The sequence below is a fragment of the Cryptomeria japonica genome, chromosome 3, assembly GCF_030272615.1.
Source record: "Cryptomeria japonica chromosome 3, Sugi_1.0, whole genome shotgun sequence".
Taxonomy (NCBI): domain Eukaryota; kingdom Viridiplantae; phylum Streptophyta; class Pinopsida; order Cupressales; family Cupressaceae; genus Cryptomeria; species Cryptomeria japonica.
Window position 1 is genome coordinate 794,732,036 of NC_081407.1, and position 10,862 is coordinate 794,742,897.

The 10,862-nt window shown below is 36.6% G+C and overlaps 1 protein-coding gene across 1 annotated transcript; it reads left to right on the forward strand.

The window, feature by feature from the left end:
• The first annotated feature begins 8,401 nt into the window (after positions 1 to 8,401).
• Positions 8,402 to 10,583, forward strand: LOC131075897 (cyclic dof factor 2). Its single transcript, XM_058012841.2, has one exon. The coding sequence runs from the start codon at positions 8,633 to 8,635 to the stop codon at positions 10,037 to 10,039; it is 1,407 nt and encodes a 468-aa protein (XP_057868824.2). The 5' UTR covers positions 8,402 to 8,632; the 3' UTR covers positions 10,040 to 10,583.
• The last annotated feature ends 279 nt before the right edge of the window (positions 10,584 to 10,862 follow it).

Below are 10,862 nucleotides of genomic sequence, written 5' to 3' on the forward strand. Positions count from 1 at the left end.
TGAATATTTTCATTTTCTCCTTTTCAGGAATGTCTCGAGGATATCGTGATACCATACGTTGCTAGCGTTGAAGGAATATCATGAATGTTTCGTTGTTCTTTTGTTTGGTGTTACAAACATCTAGCATGGTTATGGCGTGTTGGATGTTATAGGAATATTGGGTTATGAATTTGTTAACCAATTCATCAAATGATCTGACAGGTGGTGTAATTTTGGATAACCATTCCATTGTTTTCCCTCCCAAGCTTCTTGGGAATAACCTCATCAAATAGGTGTCATCATGAGCAAATTCAAGACTCATTGTGCAAAATTCTCGAACATGATCTCAGGGATCACTTTTCCCATCATATTTATCAAATTTGGGAACATCTGAGTTTGGAGGAAAAGGCACCATGTTCAATCTTTTGTCAAATGGATAAGGACAGATTTTGTTTAAAGAGTACCGCATTGTTGTCCCTTGTTGCATGTCATGTATTTGTCGTTGTAACATTTGCATGTTTTGAGTAAGAGCAGCCAAAGGTATATTGTCTTGTCGAGGGAAAAGTTCTTCCCTTGTATTAGTTCTCAGCTGAAAAGGTGTGGTAAATGGTATATTTTGCTCTGGAGTTTCTAGCTCGGGTATACGCATTTCTGGTATGCGTTGTTCTGGAATGTGTTGCTCAGGTATGTGTTGTTCAAAGTTACGAGTTTCTTCTTCTCTTTATTGTTCTTGATATGCATATTGTCGAGATCCAGTTTTAAAGATGTTTGTGTCTAAATCTTTGGGAAGTTTAACGCCTTTACTTGTGAGCATGAGCAGATATTTTTCTTTGTCATTTTCCATGAGTCTTTCGACAAGTTTTTGGTATGAGGGGTTTTCCTGACATTCCTGAAGAAGCGCTTCAGAAATTTCAGTTTCTTCTAAGTGTGGAACTTCAAAAGGATTTGACAATCTTCGATTCATACTAGACTCTGCGTGTGTCTCGCTTTGTTGGTTTCTTTGAGAGCGAGTAACAAGCATTTTAGTAGAAACTTTCAGTGATGAAGGGGACAAAAACCTCGTTGATATGTTGCTCGGGGGTGAGTGGTTCTGGTCGAGATGTGTTATAAGTGATACACTTGTCGGGCAAGAATGCTAAATTGATCTTTCCTCCGCGGTTTATGATTTGATTAAAAGCAGACTTTTGACAGTAGGCTCTTATTTTTAAAGGTTCTTTGTCAAATTCGTTGGATTTGTTTTGGACATAACATTTGACGTGATGAAGGAATACTCGATGAGATTTGAAGAGTTGACGATTGATGTATAAAAACTTGTTTCTCTTGATGAACTTGGAAAAACTAGGTTGTTGTTTCTTTCAACGTGATGTTATGATAAAGGTTCTTTCTTCTCAGAATATGGGGATTAGTCATGCATGAGTGATCAATGGTTTCCTTTGATTTTGTTTGGATTTAATTGATCTTATTTGGAAAATTTCAAATCTTGCTCTATCAAAGTGAAGGTTTAGATGCCCCTTCACGACAAAGCGTGTCAAATGATATGGATAAAAGCCTCCTGATATGGAGACTTGATTTGACAATTTGAAAATTTTAAACAAGTGTTTTTGAGATGAAATCTGTAAGATGGTAAAGGATTCTGTTGATACTGATGATAAGGTTTCTGGATTATGATAAGATAGATATGTTTTATCGTGCGATCAGTTTAGGATTTTTACAACGTTTGTTTTGACACAAATTTAGCTCAAGAAATAGTTTTTAACGGTTTGTTTTTGTCACTTTGCTTTGATGAAAAATGATGTTGATGGAAAAGGCTTCTGAAAATGTTTTCAAAATTTTTTAAAATTCCTCACTGTTTTACCCCTTGCCCTTTTGATTTTGGTCACAAGCTAAAATAGAGATAGGATGCGCTACCCAATTTACTTCATGTGCTAAAATAAGGACCATACGCGCTAGGCTGCCCCCAGACATGCGCTAAAGTTTTGACTGTTCAAAAATCATTTTCTATCTGTTTTGAAAAAGCCATGCACTAGCCTGGGCCTGTAACGCGCTAACTTTTGAACTTGATGCGCTAATGTTTGGTTTTCACGCGCTAAGCTGATGCTTCCACGTGCTAGACTGTTTCTCTGATGCACTAAATGTTTCAACACTGGTTTGATTTGGGATAAAACGCTACTGTTTGGAACTGACGTGCTAAATTGATGGTTGGATGCGCTAACAAAAATATCTTATGCGCTAAGAACTTGGTCTTATGCGCTAAACTGCCCTGATTTTTCTTTTGGTTGGTTTTTTTGTAAATTTTGAATTTTTGTTGTGAATTTTTCAAGTTTGATGGATGATTTTCTAAAGTAGTAAATGCAAGCATGGCACAAAAAGTACAACCATTTTGCCTAATCTAACAAAAAGTGTATGTTCTGCAAGGATGTGTTCAAATCCCCAATGTTTTAACAGGTTTGGATACGAATAATATACTTCAGAAAGACTCTTTATTCAAAGGTCATAAATAACATCATAGCCCACTAGTCTCGATAATCCGTCAGCTCAAACAGCCGTGTCACCCCCTAGAGGGCGCCCATTTTTTTGCCTTTTGCCATAAATTAACCCAAAGTGAATTGCTTCACAGTTGAGTAGTTATCTTGGGAGATATACGGTGAGTAATCTTGGGGGCGGATTCTTCTCCACCCCTGCACTATGATGTTATAAATGTCTGGTTACTGATTCGGTTCAAAGCTTCTATTTCTATGGTTCGTAATCAGGCTTCCCATTTGGTCGTCAGTGATAGACTCCCTCAGGAGGCTCCCCAACCTTTAGAACAAAGGCTTTACATATCTTAAGGATACTGGGGGAAGAGTAATCGCTGCGCGCAACCGTTGAAAAGGACTTTCGTCACTTTCCACATTTAATTATAGTGGGTTGGAATTCTTAGCATCAAAGTCGTTCTCCACTTAGGTCGTTCCCTTCACACTGGCCATAAACGGCTTTAAGAGTTGATTCCAACTCCTCGGGAAGGCAGACCTGCTAAAGGTTTTATGCTTGAAATACAAAAAGCTTTAAGAGTGGTGTGGCTTTTGATCACCCAGTTAAGGGGAGAGCATATACCTTCCACTTTCGAGATAAGGCAATCAAAGTTCTTTTTAAGCCTTCAATTCAGTGATTTGCTAATCTCTACTTGGAGATGTTGCTCCAAAAAAAGCATGGTGTTCATTTTAGTTCCTCAAAGCAATGATTATTTAATCTAGTGAAGGAGCCTAGTCAACAAAGCAAAATTTTTGATATGGTCAACAAAAGAAAATCGAAAAAGGGGAATAACTTCCCTCTTTTGATTGTAACAAAATTTCATAAGTGAGGTTCTTTCCTTTGCAAAATTTGAAAATGAATCCTTTTATACACAAAAGGATGGTGAGGTTCTTTTTATATCTACTTTTGCAAAAGGAAAGTTTGTTTTGTTCGTTTTTAGAGCCTAAAATAAAGTTTTTCTCCTATAAAAGAAAGAAAATTTTCGATAGTGGTTCTTTTTATAGCCCAAAAGAAATAAGTGAGTTCAATTTTAAGCATAAAAGACGTTTAAAAATTTAAACTAACTTTAACTAAGTTAGTGAAAATCCTAACTATCTAAATATTCTAAGATTAAGCTCCTTTCTGCAACAAATTTGTTAGAATCCTATAAGAAAACCAGAGAAAAAAACGTTAGATGATTTGGTGGACTTCCACAAGTCTAATTTTTTTTTAACTTTCAGCTACAAATTTTAGTTCTTTTCTCTTCTGTCTGTGATGCGCTACAGAACAAACTGTACACGCTACAAAATCTCAGTGATACGCTAAAAGAAACCTGTGATGCGCTATACTGTCTTCGGGATGCGCTACTCTGTGCACCGAAAGCGTTGCTCTATTTTTCTCCCGTGCTGAGACCTACAGGAAAAGATTAGTGGAAGTCAAGCGCTAAAGAAAGGACTTCACGCACTAGAGTATAGACCCCATGCGCTAAACAGTAAGTGGGATGCGCTAGACTGTTAACCGGATGCGCTAAATAGTTGACTTAACGCGCTAATTCATTTTTCCCGCGTGCCTGCAAAAGTGGTTAAATTCAAAAACCGATTTGATATATGGGGTTGAGCCCCACGGTGGGCGCTAGAAATGTATGCGGGAAAAGTGGGTCGATAGAACTCAATATGTGAAAAATGGAGCTCTACGGAGCCTTGTTCACACACCCACAGGACTTCTTGGTGCAGGCTATGGAGTGATGAAGCATCACTCAGCTTCCCAAGGTGGCTCCCATGGTTCTCTATCTTACATGGTCCCTCAAACCAATGTTTTTGCTCTCAGATCACTGAACAAAATGGTTTAGGGATGGCAAATGCAAAAACGAGGGATGCTTTGATAGATTTTAGAATGAAATGCATCCTAAACTATGCATGATTCTAGAAATGCAATAAACTAACTATAAGATGACAAGGTTAGTAAACAAACTATCCTAGCATACTATATTAGTTAATGATTTAAGCTAATGACAAACAAAGTACTCTAAACATGCATATTTAGATTAATTTCTATCTAAAAGAGAGGCTAAAATGATGAGCATAAAATGGTATGAAAGCTTGAATGTATTTGAGCATAAGTATGATACTACAAACTTGGATTGATCTTTTTAAAATGGAGGAATGAGAGCTCTATTTATAGCAAAAATAGGGCAATGGATGGCCAAGATTGAAAGAGTTGATCAAGGGTTGAGTTTGAAAGTTGGGGATCCATGTTTGCAATTTGCACCAATGAAATGGTGACAAGTGTCAACATAGGGTTGGGTTGAGAGAAGGGGTTGGAGGCATTAAATGCCTGAGAAGACCTTATGGTTATCTAGAGATAAGGGTTAAGCTTAAGTTAGGCTTACCCATTGGATTAAGAGTTAATCCAAGGATAAACTCTTGTGCAAATGATTAAGAGATAATCATGGTCAAAGCATTAAAGGCTTGGTCATGGGTTCGAGCCCCACGGTGGGCGTTAGAAATGTATGCGAGAAAAGTGGGTCAATAGAACTCAATATGTGAAAAATGGAGCTCCATGGAGCCTTGCTCACACACCCACATGACTTCTTGGTGCAAGCTATGGAGTCATGAAGTATAACTTAGCTTCCCAAGGTTGGTCCCAGTCCCATGGTTCTCTATCTTACACGGTCCCTCAAACCAATATTTTTGCTCTCAAATCACTGAGCAAAATGGTTTAGGGATGGCAAATGCAAAAACGAGGGATGTTTTTTGTTGGTTTTAATATGAGATGCATCCTAAGCTATGCATGAGCTTAAAATGTAATAAACTAGATTATAAAATGACAAGGTTAGTATAAATACTATCCTAACATGATATATTAGTCTATGATTGAGCTAAATGATAAAGAAAGTATTCTAAACATGCATATTTAGACTAATTCCTAGTTAAAGAGAGGCTGAAATGATGAGCATAAAAACGATATATGAAAGCTTGAATGTATTTGAGCATAAGTGTGATACTACAAACTTGGATTGATCAAAATGGAGGAATGAGAACTCTATTTATAGCAAAAATAGGGCAATGGATGGTCAAGATTGAAAGAGTTGATCAAGGGTTGAGTTTGAAAGTTGGGGATCCATGTTTGCAATTTGCACCAATGAAATGGTGACAAGTGTCAACATAGGGTTGGGTTGAGAGAAGGGGTTGGAGGCATTAAATGCTTGAGAAGACCTTATGGTTATCTAGAGATAAGGGTTAAGCTTAAGTTAGGCTTACCCATTGGATTAAGAGTTAATCCAAGGATAAACCCTTGTGCAAATGATTAAGAGATAATCATGGTCAAAGCATTAAAGGCTTGATGAGACCCTTGGGTTGGATGAAGGTTTAGTTAGGCAAAAAGTCTCTAACCATGTAAGAGGGTTGAAATAACCATTAATGGTTTGGGAGACTTTGAAGATATTAAGTGGTTGAAGACTTGAAGCCTTTAATGGTTATCAAAGACTTTAGGGGTTTGAGAAGTGACTTCCCTTTGCTTAGGGATGTGACACAGTTTAGAAGATGGGTTAGGCTAATTAGAAGCGATTAGAAGAGTCTAGAAGGGATTAGAAATAGGTTTTAGGAAGCAAGTGGGAGATGTAGGAAAATGCAAGTGGATGAAGGGATAATAGGATTTAATTGAAATAAAGTTAATTTAATTCAATTTGGTTGCAATTTGGGGAAATTAAATAAATTAGATTTATTTAATTTAAGATAACTATTTAATTAAATTTGAATTTAATTAAAAGTGGATAGGGGGGATTTAATTGAATAAAATGATTTATTCATTAAATGGTAAAAAGAAGTCTAGTGAATTTAATTTAAATAAATTGAGTAATTTACTTAATTAAATAGAGGAATGTGGGTAATTTAATTAAATTGGATTTAATTAAATAGAGAAATGAACATAAAATATTCATTTAGGAATATGGTCATTTTTATACGTCTACAATTGTAACCTTATTTTATCCATTAGGAATATCAATTAACATTATAACTAAGTAAATTAACATTATAATGAAATATTTAATAATTATACATTACAAAAATCACTAATTATTGTAAAATATAATTATTAAATACTTGGATATAAGGAATTCATGCTTGCATATCTTTATAAGAAAGTGTCATATTAACTTTTGAGCATGAGTTTGTCATAAGATTAGATCCATATATGGGGAGCAAGTTTTCAAGGAGAGATAAGAGGTATGAGGAGTGAAGATCTACTTTCCTCTATGCCCTATTAACAAGGTAGACATATTTGTATGCATTCGTTTATTATGATACAATAATATAGGCTTTGGATTTTATGTATATCTTTTTGTGTCTATGATGTTTTCATTTATATGTTTGTGTGTAGAACCTTCATGGTAATACAAGCACTGGGTTTTTATATCCTTGTGTACTTTAATTGAGACAACCTTTTAGGGTTTTTTGTTGTAGGCATGTTGGGGTGTATGTTGCAACTAATGCTAATCAATGGGGTTAAGTGTATATAGGAGGAGATTGGCGAAAATGATGACATTATTCCTATGGTATGATTTCGTACAAGCTGATACGAGATTTCATCCTTTGTGGAATTTGACCTTTGATACTTGTAGAAGATTTTCATCTAATGTGTATATGTGTAATGGGTGGTGCTACAAAGCATTATTTGTGACCTTATATTGTAGCAACGAGGAAGGGCAGTTAGCTTAATTGTTAGTAGTTGCACTCTAACATCAATTCAACAATGATAAGTATAGCAAATAAAAAGAGGTGTTGGATGTCAATGAGGACAAGGTAGTTAATAGTTGAAGATACCAATGTTAGTGAAAAATATGAATGTGTTGTCCTATTTTGGTTAGATTCTCTCTTTGATATCCAATTTTGTGACACTATATGATGATTAAAATGAACAAAGATGTCTTTAAATATGCAATGGTAGACACATAATTCAAGGTCTTAAAAGACTTGAAATCACTCAAGAACATAAACATGTGTTCAAATTGACAAATTCTAAAAAGACCCCTCAATTGATTGCTCCCCACCATTCCCCTTTCTCCCATAAAAGTATAAACATGTGTATTAAATAATATAGAACAAAAAGATAAAAGTAGAATATATGTACTTTTCTCTTCTACACATTGTCTTCCCAATAAACTTATATACTATTATATTAATTGAATTAAAAAATATGTCTTTAACTACAATTAATATAACATTTTAAAATTATACAAAAATATTGATAAGAAAATGACAACAACGTCAACTTCAACACAAATGATATTACACAACACTACTAAAGACAATAGAAATAGGTACTAAAACCATACTTTTCTCCGGTCCTAAAGTCATTGATATCACAAGTAATTCAATATTATCAAGAGAAGAAATTGCTAGGTAGCCCATCAACTCAAAGAATTTGTGCACTAAATTTTTTCCACAAATCTACAATTGCTTTCATATTAACAAATTTGCAGAGATGAGATGTTTTAGGCGGGTCAAAACCTTGCCTGAGCAAAAATGTCCTATTGTTTAGGTATATGAGAAACAGTCCAGGCCCAAAAAATGGTATTCTATTTAGGTGAAATAATTTTCTAGTACTCCACGAGGAAAACATGATCGCAGCAGAACAACAGATTAGTACTGTATTTGGTGCACCTTTCTTGCGGGGATCTCAGTAGTTGTCTTGGTTTTTAAAGCACAAAATATATGGATGACGTCTCCACAGCAACAGTTATGGTTCAGACCGTAAAGCGTAAGTAAAACATAAGGACACAAGGAGGCCCAAAGGTGGGATGTGCTAACGTACACACCATTTAGCCTTTGGTGACTACTTGACAAAACAGAAAAAGCTGACAGAGACGTAACTTTTTATGAGGATGACGAGGATGATTGCATTGTCAGCAGGAGGGTTTTTTTTTTTTTCATTTTTGTTGTGGAATATTGTACCTAGGCTATTATAGGATGAGAGAAGAGCAGTTCCTTGCATTTTCAGTTTTGTTTTCTATACGTCACCTCCTCAATTCTACCTCAATCTTATTCCTTTTGCCTCTATTTCTAATTTTCTGCAAGTTGCTGAATTGGGTGTAGGGTAAATTGGTTTTGCTGAAGAGGAGGGAAAGAAGCTGTGTGCTGAAACGGGTTTTCTATGCTGAAAGATGCCAAAATTAGAGGCTAAGTCTGGGAAATCTACAGATTGCGCATTCAAGCTGTTTGGGAGGACAATCCCTGTAAAGAGCTCGGCAGATTGTTGTGTTGATGGGAATGGAAATTCAGGAGGGTATGATGGGAAGAATGAGGAGAAAGGAGGCTTGAAACGACCCACCAAGGTCATTGCCTGCCCTCGGTGTGAGAGTATGGATACCAAGTTTTGCTATTTCAATAACTATAATGTCAACCAGCCAAGGCATTATTGCAGGAAATGTCAGAGATACTGGACTGCTGGTGGAGCTCTGAGGAATGTCCCAGTTGGGGCTGGTAGAAGAAAGAATAAGCCCTCTTTCGGAATCCATCAAGGTCATTTTGTTGAAGTCTCTGAGAATGTGTGGACTGATGGGCAGGCTTGTATTCCCCTATGCCCATCTATGAATTCTGATAAATTGGTGAAAGTTGAGTCGGTTTATCCTGAATTGAGAATTTTTGATGAGGCCTTGAATGAGGCAGAAGCGGCATATGCACAAGGTAAGTCTAAGCCCCAATCCCATCTTCATAGTTATTCACATAGATTGAATCTGCCGAGCGAAAAAATAGTTAAGGAAGGAAGCCTTGGCTCTGAGAAGCCTCTGTGTGGTATAGAGTTGCCTGAGACTTACACCCATGTGGGCAAAAGGGTTGGGAGTGGTTATATGGAGAAACCCAGTTGTTCATTCAGTGACAAAACTCAAGTGAGTGCTACCAAAGGAGAATCATCATCTGAGGTGGTTCAGACTGTGGATGATGGGGCATGTGACTCATCATTGAATGGGATGGTATCAGCAGGCCCAAAAGCAGAACCTCAAGGCATGAGGCCTAATGATTTTTCATCATCATCACTTCCATCTTTCTCTTCTATGGGTGTCATTGGGAATTCTTGGCCTTTGTATTATAATGGTTGTTTTGTAAACATGCCTTCTGGCATAAGTGCTTCAGGAAGCGTTCAGCTCAAGACAAATGGTGTGTCCTGGTTTCCCCCAAGCCTAGTGCATGCTAGCAATTGGCATGTGCCTTCTGGTTCAATATGGGGACAACAATGGGGTGTACCATGGAAGCCAGCTAATACTGATTCAGAGTTGAAAACATTAGGCAAGCATGAAAGAGATGAAGCAACACCTGAAAGTAAAACTGATAGATCTCTTTGGGTGCCTAAAACCCAGAGAATAAGTGATCCAGGAGAAGCATTAAACAGTTCTTTTGTTGAAAGTTTAGAGGTGGAACGCAAAACGGGATCCATCAAATCAGGTGGAGTCTTTAAAGCATTTCAATCTAAGAAAGTGAAAGCGGACTGCGCTAATACTCATCCAGTGGATGTTATGTGTGCCAATCCTGCCGAACTCTCAAGATCAATCTCTTCTACAGAAAGCAGTTGATGTCTGTTCCAATTGTTTTAAAGTTTGTTTCTGGTCCCTTGCTATGTATCAAGAAAACAAATCTTTGAAGTTTGCTTAGCAAGGTTACTGCATTTACAACTTTGTTGTTGAAGTTCTAGGTGACCTGCTCCGCTTTAATAAGTTTATGTTAGTTAGGCATTTAGGTAGCTGTTTTATATTGCTCACCTCCTTCAGTTGGTTGAATCCTTAAGAAAAGTTGAGGAAGAAGTCCTTTAAAGTTTTCCTGATGTCTTCCTACCTCATTTTCTCTGGTCCTAGGCGTTGGAGGGTATGCAAATGCAAAAGACAGAAGAGACGTAACCACCTTTGATTATATCATTTAGGAATTTTCTTGTCCCTAAGCAAGGACATAGGATGATTATTTAAGAAATTTGAAGGGATGAACTTTTCCCCTTTCTGGTGGTCTCGAATTCCCTGAAGCCTGATAAAGGTATATTTCAGTTTTCAGAAATGTTGCATGATGCCAATAATTTGTACATATTCAGAGTTAATGTTCATGAAATATTGAAGCTCAAGTTACACATCTCTCTCTCTCTCTGTGCATTATAAGGTTGTACAATTTTTTAAGCATGAAGAAGGGCTACTTCTTTCTAGCCATTCTGCAATTTGATTTCCATGGATTTTGGTTCAATGTGTTTGTCCGCAGAGTGAGACTTCAAATGTTAGAAGTTTCTTTGAAGGATCCTGCTAAATAGGAATTGGTGAAATCATTTAATGAAGACCTATAATCATTTCTCTTTTCTTGTTATATGCCCTGATGATGGATCATAATGTTTGATGAAAAAATGTTGGCAACAAAAAC